Source organism: Protopterus annectens, chromosome 2.part0, assembly GCF_019279795.1.
Source record: "Protopterus annectens isolate FY-2018-M chromosome 2.part0, PAN1.0, whole genome shotgun sequence".
NCBI classification, from domain to species: Eukaryota; Metazoa; Chordata; order Ceratodontiformes; family Protopteridae; genus Protopterus; species Protopterus annectens.
Window position 1 is genome coordinate 232,738,850 of NC_056728.1, and position 27,545 is coordinate 232,766,394.

At 42.5% G+C, this 27,545-nt stretch overlaps 1 protein-coding gene across 1 annotated transcript in view; it reads left to right on the forward strand.

Annotated features, from left to right (window-relative positions):
- VPS16 (VPS16 core subunit of CORVET and HOPS complexes) overlaps positions 1–27,545 on the forward strand; it is a 1,917,946-nt gene that overhangs the window by 1,076,316 nt on the left and 814,085 nt on the right. The window contains exon 12 of the mRNA XM_044060689.1: positions 796–927. Within this exon, the coding sequence (XP_043916624.1) occupies positions 796–927 (132 nt within the window). The remainder of the gene's footprint in view (positions 1–795; positions 928–27,545) is intronic.

Genomic DNA, 27,545 nt, shown 5'->3' on the forward strand with positions numbered 1-27,545 from the left:
AGCAGCATGGCACTGAAAGGCACCCATATCATATACAAGTAAATGTACACATGTAAACATATTCTATGTAATTGCACTTTAGTTCTGTAAAGGTGGGTTTGAAGTGTTAGAATTAGCACATATGGATATGACCTTTTTTTCACTAGTCTGCTTGCTGACCATCAGCCTCCTGTAACTTATGTAGCCCATTCGTTCCTTACAGGGATGACAGCCATTACTGGCTCATTCGATCCACCCATGAGAGAAGAGGCATTTATGAAGTAAATAATCCAAGCAGACATCAGGATCACCTCCCCAGCCCCTAGAGTTTGTAACATACCAGAGCAGCTTCTGAGCTATACTAATACTGCCAGTCTTTGGGGAAGGAATATTTGAGCTTCCTATGTTATTGACCCCCTGACCTTTGCAGCACATCCCTCTGACCTAGATTCCATGGGCTGCAGCACCCATAGCTCGCAATGGGTTTTGCCCAAGTGACGAGCCAAGCCAGCTCCCTCCTCCTCAGCTGCTATGCCTGAGACAGGTCATCTTTTATCAGTGTGTAGGATACTGAGTTTAGTGGCAGTAATGTGTGTGTGTGTGTGTGTGTGTGTGTGTGTGTGTCGCACACACACACACAGACACGAGTAAGGTAAATATAGTAACATGAAATGTAACTTGGGGATGGTCAAGGCGTATTGGAGCATGAAGGTAAATGGCAGGGATGCTTTTGTGAGAAACCAGATTAATCAACTCCACTTCTCATGGAGAAAGACAATTAGTTTTTCTCACTATTTGTGCTTTGTTCCTTGATAGGAAGGAAGTCAGAAAGCAGATGAGTACCTTCGTGAAATAAAAGATCAGGATTTGCTACCTAAAGCAGTTGAACAATGTATTGAGGCAGCAGGGCACGAGCATGAACCTGAAATGCAGAAGACGTTACTGAGGGTAAGCAATGAACACCATTTTTGCTGCATTGTTTAACTTCCTAAAAGCTTATTTACACATTCTTTCACAAGTGTTACAACTGCAATAAAAATGTAGCCATGTGTTTGGCTCTAACAACTGCATAGAAAATATAGCCTAGATTTTGCAGTGGTTAACAGTACTGCCTCTTAGTGCTTAGTTGACATTTATTTTCATTTTACTTTATACATTTGTTAACTGGGTAAAACTACCCAACACAAATGTCCCTTTTCAGGGTCATCCCAGAAGTCTGTCTGATTAAGTGACTTGATCAGAGTCACACGTACAAGCAAATGAAGTAGTCAAGCCCTGTACCCTGGGCTACAGGAAGAAACTGAATCATAGTCATCTGTGCTAACTGCCTGATGAATGCCAGAAGTGCATTTATGTGTTTTCCTTATGCCGCTTCGGTTTTCATCAAGGTCTCTGATTTCTTCACACATTCCAAAGGCATGTTAATAGGCGAGCTCCTGGTACTCAAGGGTTTTAAAGCTGTGCAAGTGTGTGCGAGCATGTGCATGTTCAAAGGTAAACTAGCTCCTTGTTCAGGACTAAATTCTATGTTTGATTGTTGCTTGACAGGATAGGCTCCAGCTTCCCATTAACCACGAATACAGTAAAATGGGTAGTGGAATATAAATGAGTGAATAAATCAATGCATTTTTGTGCTTTTCAAGCAGTCTCAGAAAATGTGCTTTGATCATTAGCAGTATAATTTAAATTGCGATATGCATTTTATTGCACTATTTTTGGATAAGATTAAACTGGTTCTAGGATGATCCTGTCAAGCCTCTTCTACCACTAGGATGTGTATCACAGGTTCATGTCAGCTAGGTTCTGAAAACCTTTCAAACTGTGCCCTTCCATTATAATATACTGTATTTTCTTTTCTCTACAAATTTACTTTGCTGTTTGTGAGCAGTGCACTGGGAAATGGCTCCAAGCTGCTCTGGTTATAAAAAGTTAGCTTTTTTGCCAAAGTTCTTTTTATTTATTTCTCTGTGTGCAAAACGATTTATCTCATGTCAGAGCTGTCAACATTTTCTTTACCATATCAATGTTTTTGAGGTTTATCACCATTTGCAGCAGCTTCTCCACATGCCATATTTTTCCATGCCTTTTCACTCCCTCTGCTGGCTTCTGTTAGTTTGTAAATTTTTGTCCCTGTTGTAGTCACCACTAATGCCCTTCTGTACCTCCAGTGAGACCATCTGTTCCACTTGTTCTTTATTATATGGAAAGGGTTTGACTGAATCCTTTTGTAACCCTGCAGGTGGGCCTCTCTATCCTGGGAGACATTGACCTCGCAGTTTGCTTTGCCTAAAACTACTAGACTACATTCACTTTCTTTATTTTCTTCTCTTAATGGCTGAATCCTGCTTGTAACTCTGACATGTCAGTGTTCATTCCCAAAGTCTTGTGTCTTCCCCTACCATTGAAGAGAACCAAGAGCTGGGATGCAGGCATGAAATGTATGGCTCAAGGCAGGAATATTTTTGGATGCAGAGGAAGGGAATCCCTAACTGAACAGAATTGGCATGGAGTCACAGACATCATCATCTGTCATGCCAGCATGCTCAGATCCAACCCCCCCCCCCCCCAAGTCACCACTGGAGTGGCAGCTTGCCAGGTAGCTAGGGAGACATGCCTCAGCTGCTAGCAGAAACTCTAGTCCATCTCTCCCTCCAGAATGGGTGAGCTGACATAAGCTACTCATTTCTCTGCCCTCATTTGGCTCCTCCATTGTCTGTCCACTAATCAAGCTTAGGTCAACTGGGTCATAGTCAGGGCTTCATCCTTCTAAGCCAGGAAACTGTGTATGGCTTGTATACATTTATTCTGTGCTTATTTATTGTTTTAGATATATATTTGGAGTTACAGTTTCTTGTTAAGTTTTAATCTTTTCTGTTACAGTTGAAGGACTTGGTAAATTAGAATGGAACATTCTACATTTAAGAATTGCTTTAACTGTGACCATGCGATATTGAATAGGTAGTATTCCTACAACTGAAGAATTCTGTCATGGACTTCTGTTGTCGCATTCCACCAAACAGTTATATTGGGGGCATGGACACTAATTAGGCCTCATGTATATCCTTTTCCTCTTTTTGAACCTACTCCTCCCCCTTCTGCAGTCTTAATAACATCACCCAGCTAATCACCACATCTACTAGATATAATAAGACTGAAACAATTCTTGATTGGACCCTTACAAGCAGCCCCAACAATGTAACTGTGTCGGGAATCTCTGTACATTCAACAGTCGGTTTTAAAGAAACTGTTAGGCTCTGTAATTGCAACATCCCAAAATTGCTACCCATCATTGAAGGTGTAGAATATTTCAACCATACATTTCTAAGTATACTTGTTGTTGTTGTTGTTGTGTCTTTCGGCTTTTCCCTGTTAGGGGTCGCCACAGTGGAACTCCGGTCCGCTAATTGGTAGTTGATTTTTATGTGCCGAGTTACCAGCCCTGACGCACAACCTTCAACGAAGGTACGCCCATTCACGCATGTCTCCATGCAGAAGACACTCTAGCTAAGAATCGAACCGGACATCGTCTTACTGTGAGGTGACAACGCTACCGCAGCAACACCACCGCGGATGAACTAAATAGAAAAGCCCCAATCAGAAGACAGCTAGTCAGATTTAATCTTGCCTCTGGTTATCAGTGGGTAGAGAAGAACTTATAAAATCAAAGGTTAAGGCTTGGCATTCTTGACAGACTAACAAAACACCATCAACCCTACAAGCCTATCGCAACCTAAGAAATATCACTAAAATTAAGTAATTTTACACTCAAGGCTTTTTTATGTAGTCATCAGAATCTTCCTATCAAATCACCTAAAACATTGTGGTTGAGCATATCGTAGCTTCTCAAGCCTGGTAAACCATCCCGTCCTAACCCTCAGCCCAGTAACTCTAACTACAACACTGTGTGTGCCTTCAATACCTGCTTCATTAACACAGCCACCGTTCTGTCCAGTCTTAACTACACATTAAAGTCTCCCAATGCCCCACTACCTAAACCAGAAGTCTCTTTCCCCCCCAAAGTGAAGCCGACCACACTAGCTTCTGACAATCTACCCTCTGAATGTTTCAAGCTAGCCACTGATGGCATAACATACCTCATATCAGTTCTTATTACTAGATGAATGCAGGTTACTCATTTCAGTCCCTGCAGAAACAATCCTAATGTCTTGCCCCTGTCATTCTTTGTGTGATTTGCTTAAGTACTCTGTATTTATATGCCTTCCTGAGATTTGCGCTAGTTTTGATATGCTCATGCTGACAGACTGTAACAGCAAGCTAATTTTAAAAGGTCTAAAACTTTGGTATACTGGCCGTACATTGAGATGCCCTTGGCTGGAGATCCCTATGGCCTCCAAAACTTGTCCTATGTGGACAGGCTCAAATCACTATCACTCTACTCGGTATTATACAGATTGCTCAGAGGTGATCTGTCCCTTGCCTACAAGGCACTCTTGGACCCTGCCCTACTAGAGATGCTCCATATCTGCAAGTCTGACTCCTCGCGCATTACCCTCTTGAAAGGCCTAAATCTACCCTCTTGAAAGGCCTAAATCTAATATGCGACATCAACAAAGCCTACTGGAGAGACAGGTTTGTCTCCCAGAGGCTGGCTCATATCTGAAATGGACTTCCCATACACGTCAGACAGAATACCTCACTGACGCCCTTCAAGTGCAGCCTTGATAAGTGGATGGGAAACCACAAATTTCTCCCAGGGGTTCCACCTGTGTCCCTCATTGACAACAGGACTGATTTTTTTTTTTTTAAGTGGATAAACTGTTGACTAGGCTTGCTAGGGCCCCAGGGCCATTAGCCTAATAACATCCTGTGATCCTATGAATACTGCCTCAGTGAAGAGAGGGACATCTACTGTTATGGTAAGATTCTTTACTTTCCAAAGTGGTAGCTGTACCCACAGGCACTACGTAACCTAACATTAAGGTTATCCTTGCTAAGGCACATGTTACAGCCTGTGGTTGTACTTGTAATAAGTGCTGTATGTTCTTGTGTTATCTTTATTCTCCTCCCAGATGTGAAAAACAGTTTGTATGATTTCAGAAAACATTAATTTTTATCCTTAAGAAAATGTGCACTGCACTGGCGATCTTTAAATAAAACTAAATTATACTTTGTTCTAGTAAATGTGTTGAAATAGTTAGGTACCAGGAAAGCTATCACTTATTCACTTGTAATAATTTAAAACTTTAGTTTTTTTACTAAGCTGCTTGCCCTTGTAAGTTTTAACTTCATTTCTTTCAGCAAACAGTGTCCAGAACTCTTTAGCTTTATTTCCTTCACCTGTAGTCAGCTTGTCTCCATGGAAACATGTGATCAGAATGTACAGCTGCCATCAGCTGGTGAGTTCTGAACTTGCACAACATTTATTTGCTAAAGGAGAACTTTTCATTACATTTGCAGTGATGTCCTTCCATTCATTGTTACAGTATTATTTACATCTGGGATTCCCTACCTAGAGCAGCTTAACGCCTGACTAGAGTACGAAAGCTTTAGGTTGCTTTAAGGTATGCTGTACATCACACATATGCTCCCCATGTAGCATAGGGCATAAAGGTGACGTCTGGAAGTACCATCTTCAGAATTCTTTGCCGCCAGTCTGAATGCCATCTCTCAATCATTGGTCTGAACGCCTGCTGTTGATTGATGGTTTCTGAGCCATTGCAGGTAAGTGCCCCACTGGGGTTTCTTTTTTTTTCTTGCCTTTTGGTTGCTTCTGGAGTTTCATGTCATCCAAGAAGAGTAAATGCCAGTGCGGGAGACAGATTCCCCATAAAGACCACCACGAACAGTGTTTGTTTGCCTGGGCACCTCACAAACCAGATGTCCTGTTCCATGTGTCAGGCTTTTGTACCAAAAACGCTGCTTAGTAGGCTTTCTTCCTTATTGTTGTATCTGGAGAATCAGTGACTTAAGCTTTTCACTAAACATACTATGGAAGGAACTTCACGCCCCAAGGGTCAGCAGTCATAGAGGAATTCTAAAAACCTAGGCCATAATCTTCAGCTGTCCAGCATCCACTGGACGTTTCTCCCAAGGTAAGTGAATGCCCAGAGGTTTGCCCAGCTTTGTTGCCTGATTCCTGTGCCATGACTGGGTTGGAGGCTGGTGGGGATCCGGCTTTAAGCATGTCCAATGAGGCTTTGCAGACATCCATTTCAGACTAGGGTTGTTTCTCAGATTTAATCAGAGAAATCCCTACTGCTGTTAGTCAATGCTGTCCGATGTTAGAGTCTTCCAAGTTTTACAAAGCAGACGACCTATTAAAGAAAAATTAACACGTTTTCTCCTGCTCCTAGGGATACACGGAATGAGTGGCAGGCCTTCACTCAGGGTTTGTTTAATACTTTGATTGCATTGAAACCTCCTCGGGGGGGGGGGGGTCTGTTCCAGCTCCTCCTTGGTCTTCTACTCCACTTACAAGAACCAGAGAACAAGATTCCACTGAGAAGGGATTAGATTCTGTTGAGGAATCCCTTGTTTACTCTTAAATTCCTTCTCCTTTGGACTGTGTGTGTAAAGAAGAGGAGTCTTACAGTCCTGATGCTCCCTTTGAGGAAATTTCTTTTGGGGACATAGTCTCCAGGATGATGGAGTTTTTTTAATTGGGATTGTGCTCAGGTCTCTGAAATCCATAAGAGGTACCATGAGTTACTGCAGATGGAATCTCCTAACCTTCTGCTATTCCTTCTGTTTTGGCTGCTTTGTTTGATGCATTTTCAAATAACTCTAAAACTTCTGATTCTCAGCCCAATCCTCCCAAGGAAACTGATGAGTTTTATTGGGTGTCTGAGGACTGCAACTTTTTGTACAAGTGTCCTGCTGCTGACCCCTCAGTGCTGACTGTAGCTTCTGATAAGCCCTCTCAGTTGCTTCCTTCACCTAAGTTGCTGCCCTCTGATAAAGACAGCAGAGCCATGGAAAAGCTAGGTAAGGAGGTTTACACCTCAGTTTACAGCTATTAAATATCAGGCCTGTATGTTCAGGTATGTGTTGGCTTTCCTATCTCAGGCTTGTCAGGTTATTTCTGATCTTCCAGACTCTAAAGGTAAAATGTCTGCTCTTTCCCTGTTCGTTATGGTGCAGCAGATGCTTCTTGTAGGGCTGCAGTGATGAGGTGGTATTCCTGGCTTTGGCTTCAACCATTGCTGATGACATCAAGGCTAAGCTGATGGATGCCCTTCTTGTTTGGGGAGGCTGCTACTGATTTAAGTCTTTTCATGATAAGGGGAAGGCTTTACAGAAGTCAAGCATGTTTGTCTCTCCTGTTCCTAAATTTCAGAGAAACACCTCCAATAAGCTAGACTTTGATCGCAGGTGATCACACCCTCCTGCTAAGGGCAAAAAAAGTAGCAAGCAGGCCTCTCCTGTTAAAGCTACTCAGACTTTAGGGACTCAGAAGTCTTACTTTCCAGGTAAACCAGGTGCTGTCTGACTATCCATTTCTTCCCAGCCCCGTTCCTCTTTCTCTTCACCTCTCTCTCTCTTCTTGTTTGGTTTCAGATTACTCAGGATGCTTGGATTCGGTCCATTATTTACCAGGGTAATTTCTAAATGGAGGAGGTTTTCTGTTTGGTGTCTTCCTTGTAACCTAGATCCACTTTCTATGGATGTTCCTTTGCTTCTATGTCTTGTGTGTGAATTGCTCAATGCTGGGTTGGCTTATGCTTCTGTTAAGGCCCACTTTTCAGCTATCTCTGCTTGTCTGCCTTTATCGCCTCCTTTAACTTCTAGATTTGAAGCTAAACAATTTCTTAAAGGCATCCTTCATGTTAGGCCTCCCAGGGAGCCTCTTCCTCCTCTCTGGGATCTTAACTTTGTCTTGGAGAAATTGACTCAGGCTGGTTTTGAACCTGCTGCTTCAGCTTCCTTGCAACATTGCTCTTGGAAGACTGTTCTTCTGTTAGCTCTTCCAGACAGGTGTCTGAGCTTCAAGCCCTTATGGCTTGTCCTCTTTTGGTGACGTGTACTAATCCTTCTTTTATGCCCAAGGTGATTAATGAGTTGTCACTTAATCAGTCTATTCATTTGCCTACTTTTTCCCCTCTCCACAATCTGCCAGCGAAAGGGTGCTGCATACTTTGGATGTGCCTAGACAACTTGGATTTTATTTGGATAAGACTAAGTCTATTAGAACATCTGAGCAGTTGTTTTTCTTTTCATCGTGGATCCCCAGGATTAGCTGTATCCAATCATACTATATCTTCTTGGATCTCTAAAGCTATTTCTTTTTCTTATTCTTTTCATGGTAATAGCCTTCCTTCTTCTGTAAAGGCTCATTCTACTAGAGCTGTGGCTTCATTTGGTGCTTTTTTCAAGGGTTTGGATACTAACTGTATTCTTGAGGTAGCTGCCTGGACTTCTGTACATACATTTACCAAGCAATACAAGTTGGGTGGAATCGCCAGAGCTAGAGCTGGTTTTGCTAGGACCATTCTTCATGGCGTAATAGAGGGCTCTGCTGGTCCTTTCTCCCCTAAGTTTCTTCTTGAGCTTTGGCACTCTTCCAGATTTAAAGAATACTGCAACAGTGAATGGAAGGATATAGTACAGTTGTGTAAAATATTACCACATCAGTAGAATGTCCTTTCCTTCACTGTTGCAGTATTCACTCCCCCCTCCTTCCCCTGGTCCATTTCTCTTCTGGATGTACTAGTTACCTCTTGGTTTTCCTTGACTGACATTCCTAGTGGGGCTTTTGTTTCTGAGGATGTTACATCTGGACATCACCTTTATGCCCTACACTATGCGAGGAGCATACATGTGATGTACAGCGTACCTTAAAGCAACCTAAGGCTGTGGTATACTGGCCAAATGTCGGCCTGCTCTAGGCAGGGAAGCCAAATGTAAAGAATACTGTAATTTTTAATTTCTCCAAGTCTTTTGGGTTTCTAATACCATGACGGGAATGGATCCCATTCCTAAGTCAAAGTACGATTAAAGTTCATAAAATTAGTATTGTTTCACTCTTTGATGTTAGCCAAAAGTGCTCTTCACAACACCCGCAATGTGCCCAGTAATGACTCCTCCTGCAATTCGTACTGTGTTACATGAATTGATAATATATCTAAATATGATTGTAAATTCTTTTTTATAAGACCAGTTGCTCCTACTACTATTGGAACTGTCTGGGTATCTTTCTTCCACATGGCTCTCGTTTCTGCCTGCAGATCAAGGTATTTTATGACTTTGTGTCTGTCTGTACGCAAGACACTGTAGTCACTAGGTGTGGCGATTTCAATGATCAATGTACTTTTGTCTTCTTTTCTTGGACCACTATATCCGGTTTTCTAGCAGCTGTCTTTTGGACTGTTGGTATTGGGTGATCCCATGTGATGTAAACTTCATCATTTTCTGTGATTCTCTGTTTCTCATGTTTCCAGTGTTTTTCAGCCACTTCGATACCATAATGTTTGCACAATCTCGCCACATTATTATGCCTTTCAGTATACAGTCCCTCTGCCATTAGAAAGTCACAACCAGCGACCAGTAAAGGAAAGGACATGTACTGTTTTGGTGAGATTTTGCACAACTGTACTTTCTCTTCTTTTTAAAGCCACCTTGCTTACACAAAATATTACATTATGCCAGGGGTATTAATCTGGGCATTCATGCATACAGAAGAAAGGGATAACATCTCAACTCTACATATATTATAATCAGTGTACTTTTACACTCCATTTCCCAACTGTGAACAGCCCAAGATCACAGCGTATTAACTTAAACACATTCTTGTCCAGCCTTTCTTCTTTTATTTTGATGTAATAGCTACATTTCTTAAAACTAAAAAAAGTACTTGATTACTTTAGTCTTTATCACATACATTCGCTGAAAATTCTTTCCTATATAACATACAATTTATATCATTAAAAGTTTTATACAAATACTGTTAACAACAGCAAATGTTTTACTTATTTTCTTTTTCCTTCTTAATGTCCCACCAAACATTAATGATGTAAAATGGGGTATATACTTTTATTTCCCCTCACAAGTTTAACAAAGTCAGCAAAACTCAAATCTTTTTTAGCCACTTTTTCTTATAAAGCCATGTTTCATAAATGTGTTTGATGCTTTGTAATCTCACATTTATTCACTAATTTCAATGTTGCTGGTCGTCGTACTGTTCATCTCCATCTCCCAACCCCAGCCTCAAGTTCAAGTCCAAGGTATTTCCTATTCTTCTAGTCAACATCTATACTTTTTTTCTGTCTATCAAGCATTTTCCTTTGCAACGTTGGAAAAGGACTCCATGGCAATTTATCACTGCAAGCTTTATTATCAGAAAAATGAGAAGCAGAGCCCCTTCTGTGTGATGGCTCACTTTTTTGTTGGACAGACTTTTGTATGTATTCTTTAGCCTGTTCTGCATCAAAAAATGACTGATCCTCCAGGAAAAAAATATTCTGAAGACAGCTCAGTACAGCAGCTTGAATCTCACACCTGCCTGTTGACATTCCCTGATTGCTGGGAAAATGTGCTTTGTTTCTGCCTAGTGTACAGTGAATAATCTTTTTTCACAAACACTGTACTATCTTCAGTTTTAATACTTAGCTCTTCTGCCGCATTTTTCACAGGATCAACACTTTCTGCTGGTTTGATTACGTGTGTAGTAATACAGGTTTTAGCTGCTTTCTCTGGGACTAATTCTGAGCATACACTGTGTACCCTTTCAGTTAACAAATCCTGCTGTGGAATACCATTCCAGTTGCTTATTTATGCTTTCATAAAATGAATACAGTCTGTTTCTTCCAGTTTCTCTGGTACAGCAGAAAATCTCAGGTTTTCTCTGCGTACTCTGACCTCTAAGATTACCATTTTTTGAAATGCCTCTTCTTGAGCAGTCTCTGCCAGTCTTTTTTTTTCTTTTTTCCTTTGCGTTTTGACCACAGATTATTGCAGTTTTCTCAGTTCATCTGAACAGCTTTTTAAAGCTTCTGCCATTTTTTCCAGCCTTTTGTGTGATGTGAATTGATATACTTTGAGTACGTTTGATTTTTTGTTTTCATCTAAATTACTGGAAGTCATCTCTTTACCAAAACTGGAGCTTGAACTGCTTTTTGCTGAACAACTGCAAGATTCTTCCCAGTCAGTGTTTTCTCTTTACCTCACCCTTTTCTATTTGATTTCCTTTCAGACTCTCTAAGATTCTTCTTTACTGGCATCCAAGCAGTGTACTTAATAGCCACTAAATGAATTTTCCTAAAACTGACAGAATTACTAGCCTATATACCCTCAGTTTCTTTTTTTCACACTGGAAGAGCCAAAAATAAGCTGTTGATCAGTGTGCAGCCATCCTGGAAGTCCTTATCACCTTCTTTTCCCGAATACCCTCACGGGACAGCATCCTAGGAATGATGTTGTCCAGAACAGACCTCCAGAACCCTTTGCACCATTCCCCCATTTTCTCTCATCCGTAAGTTAAGTTAGAAAGCAAGTCTTTCAACTCCAAGATCATTCTCACTGCTTCATTTTGGTTTTGGTAAGTTTTTTTGCTACTATAACCTCATCAGCTGGAAAAGCCCCTTTGAAATCCTTTTGAGTGACCTATCTGGCAGGCATAACGTAGACCTTCACATGTTCTTCGTGTTTCACTGTTGCAGTCATCACTTGTGGGTTATTCCTGCTGAGTAGCCCTCGGCTGGCCTGAACACCAAAGTGAAGGATTTCCCTCCTGAGTCGGCTGTTCTGAGACTGTGGTCGCCAGGGGTATAAAGAATGACAGCCGACGCCATTACATCAGTCTTTCTTGCCGCGGAGCCCTAAGCAGAAGGAGTTTTGTGAGTGCGTGGGTCGGCCATTGCCAGAGTGAGGAAAACCATCTAAAGCTCAGATGTTGTAGTGTTACTTTGCTGTGATTGTAGTGCACAACATCCCAGGTTCGAGACTTGGCAGGGCTGATTATTTCTCTCATCCCACACCCTCAACTCTAGTTCCACTGACATCAACACTACTCCTCTCCCTCCTTTACCATACAACATGTCTCTCTACACACCATAAAAAAAATCTACCAAAACTAAAACCATGCTCTCATGCCCCAGACAACCTTCCATCTTACTTTCCCAAGCGATCTGCAGATGGCCCTTCCCATCACCATACTTATTAACCATTCAATCCAAGAATCCTATGTACCCCTCCTCTGGAAGAAAGTGTTTCATCATTCCCCTCCACAAAGGAGGCAACAATACTGAAATCTCCAACTTCCGTCCTATAGCCATCTTGTCCCCTATCAGAAGTCCTTGAAAAATGCATACACTTGCAACTCCTTCCCTACCTCCTAGACAGCCAACTTCTTTCTCCAACTCAACATGGATTTAGACCTGGACATAGTACTACCACTGCCCTTCTCTCCTTCCTTGACATCATCAACCCCGTCCAAGACTCTGGCAACATTGTATCTACCCTTTTCCTAGACTTAAAGGCCTTTGATACTGTTTCCCACAAACTTCTCTTGTTCAGACTCTGTTCTCAGTCTCTTTTCCCTACTCTATTAACTGGTTTTCCATTTACCTTTCTAATAGACAATAAGCCGTCAAGTGGAACAGTAGTACCTCTTCCTTTCTTTACACTCCAACAGTTCCACAAGGCTCTATACTTACTTACTCCCTTACTTTTTAACACCTTCATTAATAATTTTCATCAGTGCATTCCTAATACCAAACTTGTCCAATATATGGACAATTCCACCATAATTTGCTATGCTCAGTTCCTCCCCAAACTCAAGCAACTAACACAAGATGCCGTCTCTTGTACAGAGTCTTGGATGCTGAATAATCACCGTGCTCTCAATGCATCCAAAACCAAAATCATGATCGTTACCCCATCTAAAAACACCTCTAGCGATAAAAATTCCTTCTCCATAGTCAGTCAGAATAAGATTCCCATTGAAATTGTCTCCCGTACAAAACCTCTAGGTGTTGTCATTGATGAACATTTAAAGTTTGACATTCATATGAAACTAGTATTAAGAAAACGGATTCACTTCAGAATCTCGAATTCCTGAAAACTCGAACTGCATATGCTCGAGACCATGTGATCGAGTTTTCAGCAACTCAAAATTCTGAAGTGCAGTAAAAAAAAAAAAAAAAAAAATACTCAAAGACATCGTTTCTGCAGGGGGGCTGCACCCCCCACAAACACACCCTACTTAAGTATACCAACTCCGAGATCGTGCTACAGTGGGGAAAAGGGAAATCTCCCATTGTGCGCTGTATGCAGAAGCGCAGAATGGGAGATTTCCTGTTTCCCCGCTATAGTGTGATCACAAAGATGATATGTTTAAGTAGGGAGGATGCAGGAGGGCTTGCCCCCCCTGCAAAAACATTATATTTAAGTAAATTAAAAAATTTTTAACACTTTAGAATTGCGAGTTTTTGAAAACTCGATCATATGGGCTCCGTCCATATGAGGTTCGAGTTTTCAAAAGTTCGAGATGCTAAAATGTTCCCTAAGAAAACACACCAAAAGCTGGGAATGCTGTACTGTCACAGCCGTTATCTCACTCCTTCATCCAAACATACACTTTATTTCCTACCTCATCCCCTCTCTCTTGTATGGAGCCCCACTTCTCACCAACATTTAATTCTCCCTAAAGTCAAAACTATCATCCTGCTACAATAAAATCTCTAAATTTGCTATTGGGACCAAATCCTCCTCCCACCACTGTGATGCACTCTGCTCCTTGAACTGGCTGGAACTCCCCCACTATCTCTCTTGCATTTAATTGCTAACTGCTCACAAGCTCATTTTCAAACCCACTAATTGCCCTTCCCTCTCCTCCTGGCAGACTACTCAGGTGCAGTATCCAAAACCTCGAAGTGTACAAACCCTTATGCTCACCTGGGCAATTTCTTCTGCCTTGCTCGTCTATGAAATTCACTTCCCCCTTACATTCGAATCACCCAAAACCACCCCACTTTCAAGACCATGCTCTATTCCCATCTCTCTTCTCAATGGGAATGCTTATGCTGCCACCCCACCTGACCCCCTGTATATCATTTCTGCTCCCCCTTCCTTTTTTTCTCCTTTTTTAAAACAGCCTAGTGACTTCCTTCATTTCATTTCCACTCCCTCTCCCTTTTTTTCCTTTCTCATAACTCAACCTATTCACCTTTCACTGTTCTACTCTCCTCCACTAATTCTTCCTCCCTCTCACCTCATGAAACTTTGAGTGCATAAATGCCTGCACTCCAGATTATACTTGTGTACTCCAAAATACTTATGTTTTAATTTCATTCAGTACTATGTTACAACACTTTCCTCAAATGTTATTATTCTGTCTTCCATATTAATGTGTTTTAGTAGTTTTTGAAAATTGCATTGTACTACTTAACTTTGTTGATATTAGCTTTGTAATAATTGTATATGGAGCTTTTCTCTCCAAGCCTCCATTGAAAATGGGCTCATTCTGACCCAATGGACTTTCCCAGTTAACAAACTGCAAATAAAATAAATAAAGCTAAATGCCCCATTGGGGAACATTTTCTTGCTTTAACTGATGTCAGAAAAAGTCAATAATAATTGTCTCAGTTGTGGAAAGCAGATCCTATACCGAGAATTCCATTCTCTCTGCGTCACTTGTTTAGGCCCAGACCACGATGTCCCTGGGTGTCTGTTCTGTGCCCTGTTTAATGCTAGAACCATAAGAAGAAGAGATGAAATTGTAGCGAGGCATTTTAGTGAGTCTTTTTTCACAATGCAATATGGCATTGGTCTCTCAACCGGCTACTGACTTATCTAGAAAAAAGAAAGACAAGGATAAAGAGAGGCCTCTAAAAGTTAGGCCCTCTGACAACTCAGGTCAAAAGTCTGGTATTTTTCAACTCAGTGCTACAGCTGAACTCAGGCACCTTTGAAGCCCCTGATGCCAGCCAAGGAACTGTTGCAGGTCTCTACCGAGACCTATTCAGAGTCCAGTACGCCACCAGATCCACCTCCCTCTGCTGGTATGTCGCCTCATTCTTATGTGGTTGGGTCCGGAGCCGCTTTTCAGGACCGGCTTCTGCTGAGACTCCTCTGACTACTGAAGTCAGGCTCAGACCGACCATTACGCCGCCTGTTAAACTCACTTTGTATAAGACTACCGACCCGTCCTGGCCCAAGACTAAGACTACCCCCAAAAAGGTCCTTCCCCAAGGACCCAGCCACCAACCTACACCTAACCAGCCTGCCCCTCAGTTGCAGCAACTGCTCAGAATGGCATAAGACTTGTTGACTCTTATTAGGGGAAGCTAGCCCCACCCTCTCACCCCAGCCAAAAGATAAAGGGACACCTCCCCTGAGGCCCTCACTGACCAGGAATCAAAAGAATCTGTCCTTTAGGAGTCCAACATGGAAAACCAGCCCTTTGCAGTATTTGAGGACTCTGATGCTGATGACCCCATTCCATTTGGCTCCCCCCTTGAGGACCTTTCTTTTGGGGAAACCTTAAATTCCCTCAGAGAACACTTTCAATGGGAGGCCCAGGAATACCCTCAATCTAAGAAGAGACTTGAGAGAGTTCCTTAACCTGCCCCAGCATAAACCTCTGGCCATTCCACCTATCCTGGATGTAGTGGAGAATGTTTTTCTAGAATCTTCCCTTTCACCAGATTCTCTCCCCCCAGCACCCAGAAAACCAGACCAATATTACAGGATGCAAGACACCCGCAAATATCTTTTCAAAAACCCTACTGCAGACCATGAAGTCATTACTCAAGGCCCTAAGGGAGCTAGGGCAAGCTCATCAAAAAATCCCATCCCAACTGACAAAGAAAGCAGAGCTTTAGACAGAATTGGCAAAAAAGGTAGACACTTAAGCCACTTTAGCTGTAATAACCTTAACTTGTCAATTACATATGCTGAAATTCCAGCAAAATGTCCTTGAACTGATTAAACAGAAGTTCCACGAACTGATTAAACAGAAGTTATCTTCCATTCCTGACAGTAGTACTACTACCAAAAAATTAACAGACTTCATACAGTCTAGCTCTCGGGTAGCCAAACACTACTTGCATTGTGGTTTTGATGCCTTAGAAGCTTCTACCAGGGCTGCAGTCACAGGTTCAGTAAACAGAAGGCGTGCCTAGTTAAGGGAGCAGCCTTTGCCTGACCAGCTAAAATCCAAACTGCTTGACACGCCCCCTTAGATAAAACCATTTGTTTGGACCTAAAGTGGAAGAGGCCATTAAGAAAATGGAGGACAAAGCCAAGTCCATGCAAACTGTTAAGGACTTCTTACAGGTGCAGCCTCCCAGGTTCAGCAGAAACTTCCCCACTAAACACTGGTCCTTTTCCTCTCAGACAAAACCAGTCCAGAGAAAGGAACACAGAGACAGAATGCCTAGGCATCAGTCCCATAGCCAACAAAGACCTAGGCAGTGGTCTACTGCTGCTCCTAGGCAAGGAAGTTCTAAACCAACTCCCTTCTCCAAGGACTCTCAATGACTTTCTCCCCTCTGCCCCTCATGTCACCCAACAGGCTAGGAGGAAGACTTTCCCTCTTCCTAGAAAACTGGCAGGCCATCACCTCAGATCTATGGGTCCTGAAAATTATTACCAGTGGGTACAGATTCAAAGAAAAGCCAAAAAGGTCAGGTTGCCCAGACATCCCTGAAAATCAGAGGACAGAAGCTATTTGTCAGATCAGAAAGCTTTATGCCCAGGGTGCTGTAGAACTTGTACCAAAGGAATAGACTGCAAAAGGATTTTATTCAAGACTGTTCCTGGTTCCCAGAAAAGAGGGCACCTGTCACCCTATCCTAGACCTTTCCACCCTGAATCTGTCCCTCCTGGGTCTGAAATTCAAGATGCTAGCTCTACAAAAACTACCTACCTATGCTCCTGCCGCATGCCTGGTTAGTGACCCTAGATCTGAAGGATGCCTACCTGCATATCCCTATCAGACAGTCCTGCTGGAGTCACCTAAGGTTCAGAGCAGGGTCCCAACAGTTTCATTTCTCTGCTCTGCCCTTTGGCTTATCCACTGCTCCCAGAGTCTTTACCAAGTGCCTGGCTCCAGTCATTGCATTTTGCAGACAGAAGGATTTATCCCTATCTCATCGTTTGCCTCATACAGGCCGAAACCAAGGAAAAATTCCCGCAGGACCTCTCCTTTGTGCAGACCCTACTAACCTCACTGGGATTCACCATCAATCTGGAGAAGTCCCATCTACAGTCCACAGGAAGGATAACCTTCCTGGGCACCCTTCTAGACACCTCAGTACAAATGGCCTTTCTCCCCTGACAGAAGCAGGCCTTTCTACAGTCTTACTTTACCCAGCTGGCACACAAAACCCATCTCACTGCCAGAAAAATCATGCAGGCCCTGGGATACATGACCTCCTGCTGGTACCCCTTGTCAGGCTGCACATGAGAAAATTGCAGTGGTACCTAAGGAACCTCTGGTGCCAACACTCAGTCACTGGAACACTGGAGTTCTTATGGTGGGCCAAGGCTTGAACTCTGAACAAGGACCTTCCCTTTGTCCTTCAGCTACACAACCAAACCATAACCACAGAGCCTCAGACATTGCCTGGGGAGATCACAAAGGAACACTGCAAACTCGGGCCTTTTGGGAACAGGAGCTTCAGGGCCTCCATATCAACTTGAAATAAATGCTAACAGTACACAGAACAAGCCTAACCTTTCAAGAACATCTGTCACCAGGAGTCCTTTTAATCAAGACAGACAACACTACTGTCATGTGGTACATCAGCAAACAAAGGGGCACCCATTCTTACCGCCTGTGTTGCTAAGCTGTGAAAATCTGGCAGTCAGCCTCAAACCTGGGACTGCATCTGATAACCCAATACCGTCCAGGGAAACAAAACACCCTGGCAGACCAATTAAGCAGACAACTCCTGGATCCCCACGAATGGCAATTGTACAGGGAGACCTTCCTAAAGATCAGTCAAATCTGGGGAAAAACCAGACATAGACCTTTTTGCAAGCTACCAGAACCATCAGCTGACCAAATTCTGCTCAAGAGGGTTTCACCCAGACGCTTGGATGGTGGACGCCCTCTCCTTCCACTGGGGCAGCCTGTTTGTGTACGCTCCCCCACCCACTACCTCTGATACCCAGGGTGCTGCTCAAGATCAGAGAGGAAGGGCCAAGAGCTATCCTAATTGTCCCAGACGGGCCGAGGCAGCACTGGTACCCCATGATCTTCAGTCTGAGCATGCACCCTTCTATCCCCCCACCACAGACCTTCTCACACAACAGAGAGGGAAGCTACTACACCCAGGCCTGGCCACACTCAAGTTAACCGCATAGTTGATTCCTCAAAGGTGGATAGCATTTCAGCCCTCAGCACACAAGTGTTATACATTATTAAGGAGGTCCGTAGACCCAACACCAGAAAATCTTATTCTGAAAAATGGAAAAGGTTCACCTACTGGTGCAATAGCAGAGGTGCATACAGCACCAATGCCTCTTTACCACTGGTTCTGGACTACCTGGCAGAACTTCTAGAAAAGGGGTTGTCTTACACATTAATCAAGACTCATGCTTGTTAATTTATCAATTAGTTATGATATAAATAGAGCTTATATTCAAAGCTGTAATGTGATCCTTTGAAGGCGAATGGCCGAGGTACCAGATCGTTAAATAAAGAACGTTGGTGGAATTTGACTGTTGGTGTGTTGCTGAATAGCATTACTGGGTTTTGTATGTTTTTGCTCATGCTTCAGCTATCTCTGTCTCAGCCTATGTCTAGGCAGTGTAACCCTTGTTCTCTCAGCACCTCCTAAACAGCTCCTCAGAGGTGTGGCTCACATCACATCACCTAGAAGGCCACCTGCACAAGCTTGGGATCTAAACTTTGTTTTGGAAAAGTTGACTCTACCCCCCCTTTTGAACCAACATTCTATCCTCAGCAGATCTCAAGTACCTCTCTTGGAAAACTGATTTCTTGCTAGCCATCACTTTTGCCAGGAAGGTATCTGAGTTCCAGGCCCTCATGGCCACTGAGCCCTTCATCATGTTCCACACAGACCGGGTCTCTTTGAGAACCAACCCCTCCTTTATGCCTAAGGTGGTTTCTGATGCAACCCTCAACCAAACCATTCACCTACCTACTTTCTTTCCAAAACCTACCAGTAAAGGAGAAAGAATTCTGTATACCCTGGACGTTCACAGACAATTGAGATTTTACCTTGACTGGACCAAATCAGTCAGAAAAACTGATCAGCTACTGGTTTCATTCATCCTTGGGGCAGAGGGGAAACCCATTACAAAGTAGACCATTTCCAAATGGATCTGTCAATGCATACATTTCTGCTATGCCTTCCATGGAAAGAGCCCTCCTAAATCCATCTCTTCTCGTTCCACTAGAGCAGCCTCTACTTCCACGGCCAAGGATATTCTGGAGGCTGCTACATGAACATCTATCCACACTTTCATTAAGCACTACCGGCTGACTATATTCTTCAAAACCAGGGCAGGATTTGCATCTGCAATATTGCAGGGCATACTAGCATCCCCATAACCTATATAGCATGCTTCTACCCATTTCCTCAGCTTTGGGAATCTTCCCACAAGTGATGATTGCAACAGTGAAACATGAAGAACATAGTACAGTTGTGTGTATACTTACCATAAATGTAGATGTGCGAGTGTATTCACTGTTGCATTCCTGTTTCCCTCCCACCTTCCCCAGTATTTCTATATCCTCTTAGGGGCTCCTGACTATTGGGGGCGGGGCAAGAAAAACTGATGTAATGGCATCGTCTGTCACCCTTTATAGCCCCGATGACCTGACGTCAGCCACATTCTCAGAACAGTCGACACAGGAGGGAAATCCTTTAGTCTAGTATTCAGGCCGGCAGAGGGCTACCCAGCAGGGATATCCCACAAGTGAGGACTGCAACGGTGAATACACTTGAACATCTACATTTATGCTAAGTGTACACAACTGTACTTTCTTGAACCTGACCATTTGGTTTCTTCATTATTCATATTGTTATTTCTACAAAGAGAACTAATATGAGGAGAAGACAGAGTAAGTGGACAAAATTTACAGTATGGGTTACTTCTCGGTGTCTAGATTCTCTTTTAACTCTGGGCCCTTCCATACTGGGTTATTTATCCCTAATCTTTGATTCAGGACTGTTAGTATTCGATCACTGTTAATCTTTCTGCTACATCTTTTTTTTTTCAATCAGTTCTAAAATAACTTTTCAGTTTCCCTAAAGGTGTGCAGGGTCTTTTTTTTAATTTTTATTTTTAAGTTCTCCACTTAAGGAATCCACTTCCTCCAACTTTTTTTCTGTAGCTTTGTATTGCACTGTTTTGCACACCATTGCACTCATTTTGCCTTCGCTGCTTTCAGCTGTGCAACAGTTCTAGTGAGGCCTACTGATTTAGGTCTTCTCTACTGGATTTGGCTTGAAACCAATCCTTACAAGATTAGGGAAATGCACGTAAAACATCTTGTACTTTGTCTGTCTGTTCTGTTATTAATCCATTTTAGTATGCTTCACATTTTTGTATATGTTTGTGTATAGTTTTGTACTGTTAATTGTAAACTAGTTTTTAGTCCTTATGTTTCGTGTTTTTATGACTTTCTCTGCTGTTTGATTATTCTACATTATTAGCAACAATGCTAAGTAAAAGGAATTTGGAGTGAAAAACAAGATTAGGGAAGTTAATCTTTCAAATTCATTTACCATCTAGTGCTGTTTTTTCCTCATTCACTGGATATACAGGTCTCACCTTAGCTTCCCCCAGGCTTAACCTGACACATGTCCAGAGCAAGTAAGGTGATAGAAGACACTGTTGCAGTATTGTACTGCTGCCGGGGAGTGTGCATTCACTCCAGCCCCCCTGTGGCCGTTTTGTGAACTCTACTACATTTGCTTGCTGCCTTTAGGAAGCAAATGTATGCTGTTGTGCATGGAGAACCTCCCATCCAAGCAGTAGACCACATATATAGCATGGAGCTCGCTAAACTCATAATGCTGCTTTTATTGCAGTGAGCCTTGGTTACCTCCCTTCCCAAGGATGGATGAGCTGACATCAGCCCATTACTCCCTTTCGCCTGAGTGGTGTTTTCATCACCCATTCTGCTGATCAGACTTGGGCCTTTGTTTACCATTGCTGAATTTGCTGACTAGAGATATTGTTTAGTATGCTAGAACTTTCTGTTTGGAACACTGTTTATCTTTAGAGATAATGTAAATAAATGGTATTCTGGGTGTCTAATCATGGTTGGCATTAAAATAAGTGTTTTTCCGATTTACTGGCATTTTTTCTCCAACGTTGTATTGTACTGTTTTTTTGTGCCAGTGTACTGTATTTGGTTGAGCTGTATATTGTGCAGCGATGGAACAAAGTGTAGTCTAATTCATAAGTTGTTGGTTGTCTTTCGCTTTTTTCGGTTAGGGTCGCCACAGCGGAACTCCAGTCTGCTAATGATTGTCAGTTGGTTTTTATGGTGTTGAGTTGCCAGCCTGACGCCCAACGTTCAACAAAGGCACGCCCATTCAACGCATGTCTTTCGAATGCCCTCTCGACCGCGGGGAGGACAAGCAGACTCCACACAGAAGGCACTCCCAACCCAAGCCGAGAATCGAATGAGAGAACCTCTTGCAGTGAGGCAACAATGCCCTAGTCTAATTCATAAGTAATAGTTTTAAAAAATTATTATAACCTTTGTGGCCTATAAACTGTCCCCACTTGCATTCATTCTTTGTCCACACTCAGAAATCCATGGTTGTCCTGTCTTTACCATGGCATAGGCAAGGAACATTTTATAACACTAAGTTGTAACCTCTACTACCCAGCAGCATCGAGAAATTCCTTGCTGCACCAAGCTGCATCTCCACCCCAACCCCATTCATAATTTAGCAATGTCTTTACTCCCCATAAAGGCTTAGCAGAATAAGTTGAAACCTTGCAGCAACAAGTTAGGTCCAAGATAAAACAGATAACCCTTTATAAGTCCCTAAACATTAGTAATTTCACTGCTAGGTGCACAATAAAGTCTTAAGAACCTACCATATTAGTATATTAGGCAGGCTACTGATAGGTACACAGTTGAACTAATAAAAATCATATTTTGTTAGTAAATTAGGAAGGCTGTTTAAGGCCTGCAGTAGCTAGAACCTGCTAGCCTGCTTACTTTATACCAGCTGATTACTATTTATATTGGATTCTGGAAACCATGAGACCACATTCTCCCCTTATACTATCTGTTCCCAGGCAGTGCACAACCACTTATAGCATACACTGAATCTACAAGTGAGAGGTATAGATAATAATCTGTACACTAGTCTCTTATCAAAACATATTGTCAATAACCTTCTCTACCAGCATGCCGCTCATCAAATAATAATCCATCTTGTACTGAGGTACTAAAGAAGTCTCTCCTTAAACTTCAACAAGGCCTCCAGGGTGTAGGTCTGACTCACAGATTTCTCATTGAGAAACGAGCATTCCATTAACTGCACATACAGCACCGTAGCCCTAACACCACAAGCAGAAATCATCTAGCTGGAAGGTCTTGAACCCTGAAGCTACCAGGGTAAGCCACTACACATAATGTTGTAGCTGTGGGTGGCTCCACATTGAGACACACCGCTCAGTGTGCTGAGCAAAAAAAAAAAAAAAAAAAGATGACAGTGACAGCCTTTCAGATGATAAGATTTGGCATGTTACTTAGGCACTCATGTCCCTTCATCCTAGGTACACATACGTCATGGTTGTCATTCATATGAGTGTGAATGATGTCAGACACATTTCCTTGAGTTAGTTGAAGAGAGACCTGATGGAGTTTTCCATGGTATGTTGAGCAGCATCCTACCACCACCAAGAATGAGGCCACAATACAAACAATAGATAATTCACTTCAGCAGTTGACATTTTTATTGGTATCTTTCAAGGGGGTCCAGTGAGTGTCAGCCTGGAAAACGACGGTTGACAGTCCTACCCATTTTTCAGGGTTGGCCTGTATATCTCTCCTTAAGGTTTTGTATATTGGCCAGAACTTTCTTCACCCTTATAGTGCCTTTTTTTAGGCAAAGTCAGTCTCGTCCATCGACCAACGTAGCCATACCAAACTGGGGTTGTATAACTTGTAACACTGCTCAATGCTATTAGCCCTAATAAGAAATTGCCCTCCTTAGAAGCCCTCTTGATCCTAGAAAATGTTGATATTTGCACATCTTCACTGAACTGTGGCTCCGGTGTAATGAGCACACCCTCCTTACCACCATTCATTGCCTACCACTCATTCAGACCCATTCCTGATGGTGTCTGTCTTAGTGGTAGTGGTGTTTCTGTGTTCCTGTATATTTCCATCACATCAAGATTTGCAAAATAAGAACCTTGTACTCATCTACAGCCTAGTAACTTGTCAGTAATATCTCTTACTATAGTCTAGCCAACTGCAGACCCTCTTTGTGAAACCCAGAATCTGTGAGGCACATTTGAAAAAAACTTGAGTCCCTCACCATAAGTCCAAACAATGTTATTCTTGGAGGTTTCAACTTTTTATCTATAAATTGGAAAACGTACACTACTACAAATAAATAAATAAACACAATGCTGCATAGACATCATCAATGTAAACCTCTGTAACTCAGTTACTGCACTCCCTTACTGGGGTCTCAGATTTACTGGATCTGTCTTTTACAAGTAAAGCTCTATTATGCTCGAGGCATATAGTCCCCCCCCCCATCATTGTCAGATCTCACCACCATTTATTAGTAGTCAGCATGACGGCCCAACCCAATTTGCTGCCAAACACTCCGTGCTTGCTTGCCTTGCTTGCTGTACTCTGCCTGAACGTTGCTGATCTCTGTCTTCATTGTATTTTGAATTGAAGTTTTAGATTTAAGGTTTGGTTACTTCTATTTTTTTTTTTTATTTCTTTGTTATATTACATTTGTTTTGTTTTAAATTTTCTGTTCAGTTGGAGTTTTAATAGGTCTTGGCTAGAGTCTGTTGGAAAAGTTAGCAAAAAATTCCTTTGCAAACAGTGAATAATGTCAGCTAATTAGTGGGAGTAGCTGAGAAATAGCATTTTTTATTTAGCTTGAATTATTTGGAGGCATCTCTATTTAGCTGGAGTGCTTATTTGGCTTGTTTGCTGTACTCATAGGTTCATAGGTTGGTACTAGGCTATCAGCCCTAGGGCCTATACAAGCCTAGCCATAACAATTCCCTGGCTATTTCTTACCACATTATTTACTTTCCTGGACCCCTGTCTAGCAGGGCGACTGACGTGATCCCTGGGGTGAATTTCCTTTCTCCCATCCAATCGTCAAGGTTCCTCTTGAAGAGGTCCAAAGAGGCACTCTGCTTGACATGTATGGGCAATCTATTCCAGAGTTTGGGGAGTCTCTGGGTCAGGAACCTATCCCTCCAGCATGTTTTGTTTATTGTGATGACAAGGTTTAGATCCCTGGAGCGTGTAGCTCTGAGGGATTGGGATTTCTTTAAGTGTAGCATGTCCAACAGCTCTGGGTTTGACATGGCCTTGTATGTTAAGCAGAGATCGCCTCTGAGTAGACGATATGCGACAGAGTATAGCTGGAGTTTTTTAAGGCGGTCAGCGTAGGGCATCTGCTTTAGGCCTGTGATTCTTTTAATGAGGTATTTCTGAGGCCTTTCCAGTTGTTGCAGATGTCTTGAGAGGTACATACCAAATGGGGCGTTGTATTCTATAATGGGTCTAATGAGGGATGAGTACAGTGGGACAATGTCCTCCTTTTTTCTGGATGAAAAGCCCTTCGTGATGAGGTGTGCCACATAGAAGGATTTCCTGACTGTTTTGGCGATGTGGTTATCGAAGGTGAGACCACTGTTCACCTGTGTCCCTAAGTCTCTTATCACACTTTCTGTGTTTAGTGTACTGCCACCTATATGGTAATTCATGGATACATGTTTTTTCCCAAAGTGGATAACAATACATTTCTTGGCATTGAGCTTGAGCCCATGGCTCTGGCACCAAGCATCTGTTTCTGTAAGGCCCTTTTGTAGAGTATCCACATCATTTGGGGATTCAATAATGACTCCCAGTCTGCAGTCATCTGCAAACTTTGTTAGCCAGAGTCCCTTAGTGTTGACCTGTACTTTAGAGAAGTAGATGCCAAACAAGAGCGGCCCCAGGACTGAACCCTGAGATACTCCACTTGTCACTTGTCTGGAGCTGGATTTGGAGTCTGCTACTTTTACAGTGTGGGTTCTATCAGTAAGCCATTTAGCAACCCATTGGGTGACATAGGGATTAATGCCCAACTTAGTAAGTTTATCTATGATTCCAGAGTGGGGGATGGTGTCAAAGGCCTTGGCAAGGTCTAGATAGGCTGTGTGGACCACCTTACCCTTGTCCATGGCTCTGGAGACTGATTCAAAGAAGTCAATCAGGTTCAGGAGACAAGATCGGCCCTTCACAAACCCAAACTGGGTGGGGTCCAGTGTTTGAAGGTTGCCAATGTCTTTGTTTATAAGTTCCATGATAATACGCTCCATGGCCTTGCAGATAAGGCTTGTCAGACTGATGGAACGGTAGTTTCCGGGATCCAAGGTGGATCCCCTTGTGGATTGGGATAACTGTAGCTCTGCGCCACTCAGTGGGCACGAAACCTGAGGTGAGGCTATGATTAAACATGACACTAGGTGAGGTGCCAGTTCATATTGTAGTTCATGTAGTACACAGCCGGGATGTCATCTGGTCCCATGGATGCTGTATTCTTGGCTTTAGAGGGTGCGTTTTGTACCTGTGTGGCCGTTATTACTGGAATTTGGCAATCTTCCGGTATTGAGATGGGCCATTTAGGGGGTGAGAGGGGGGTGAAGTTGGCACTGAATCGATCTGCCAGGATATTGGCAATATCCTTCGGATCAGTATATTTAATGCCATTCTGTTTTAGCTCAGAGCAGATCTGAGCATTGCCATTTAGATTCTTGACATAGTTATAGAATGCTTTGTGGTTGTCTTTGGAATCTTTGGCAATTTTATTTTCGTAACTAGCTTTGGAAGATTTTCTGAGGCATCTCAGTTTCTTACTGAGGCTAGTAAGGGAGTTTTTTGCATCCTGGAATTTTCCTCTTTTCTGCAAAAGTTTCTTCCTTTTGTTGTAAAGTTTTTTTATGGCAGGGTACCACCAGATTGGCTTTCTTTCTTGGATGAGAGCATTTTGGTTCTATTTGGGATGGCACGATTCATGCATGAGTGGATGTGCTCGTACAGTGCCTTAGTGTAGGATTCAGCAGTTGAACTTTCAGTTCCCGTCTGCATGGGTGTCATGAAGTTTGTCACTTCTGACTTGAGTAGCATGAAGTTGGCTTTGGAGAAGTTTTTTATGGTGGTTTCTTTACTGGGGGTGGGGTGGGATGTGGATGTTAAGGGTGATTAGCTTATGGTCAGACCTGACTAACGAGGGGTGACCATAGGTATGGAGCATTGATTTCCCATGTTGGTAATGACCAGGTCTAGGATATTGGAGCCCTGGTGGGACTATGGATTAGTTGATCCAGGGCGTTGGAATTTATGAATTCCAAGAATCGTTAGCAAAGGTGTTGGGACATGAGTAGTTTTCCCAGTTAATGGCAGGGTAGTTAAAATCACCCAATATTAGGGTGTTTGGTTCTATCTTAATATTTTCCAGTATGTTTAGAAAGGTGTAGTGAGAATCTTGGGGTATGGTGGGGGATCTGTAGCAAGCTACAATTTGGATTGCAGTCTTACCTAGTGTTAGTTGCACTTGGAGAATTTCAGACACATTGTGTTGGCCAACTAGCCTGGTGGTGTGAATATCCTTGGTGAATATTGACACTCCTCCACCTTTAGTGTTTCGGTCCTGGTTTGGTGGCCGAAAAGTGTGGTAAGAGTTGTAGCCTGGTATTGCAGGGGTGCTCTCTGGAGCCTTGAACTGGAGCCTGAATATTGCTGATCTCTGTCTGCATTTTATTTTTCTCACCCACCTGCCCAGCTGTCATATTTTTAAATTTGGTGGCTTTTGAGTTGTCCACCCCTATTATACATCTGATTTTGGACATTCCTCCCAGTCTAATCTCATCAGCTCATTCTGCGTATGGAGAGATCATTTGGGGACTCCCACCCCTTAGTTTCTTAACCTTGAATTATCTTCTTTCCTCCCTTCCCACTTAACTTAAAAAAATGCATTTTTATTCAGCTGCGTTTACTCTATTTGTATTTCTTCCTATTGTGTTACTTTATTTTGCCTTTGCTGCTTGTTCTTAAAGTGTTTGATTGTATTTATTCTGTTGTATTTATTACTGCTTGTTGGTGGCCTGATTAAATTGCAACTGTTATTCTAAACATGTTAGTTTTGGTTTAAGCAGTTGGGCTTCAAGCCAGTTATTTTACATTAAGAAAATTTGTGGTCTACACTGTTGTGGGAGGAGAGGGTAGCTTATACCCTTCTAAGCTGGGAGTTGCTGGTGAAAGTTTATTGTGCCTGTTATTCTAAGTGTCTTTGTTCTGGTTTAAGCACTTGGGTTCTAACCAGTTATTTCATGCTAGGAAGGTTTGTGGTCTGCACTCTTGTGATAGTGTTCTACTAAATTGCTGCTTTATTTTACTCATTCACTCCAAAGGAGCTCAG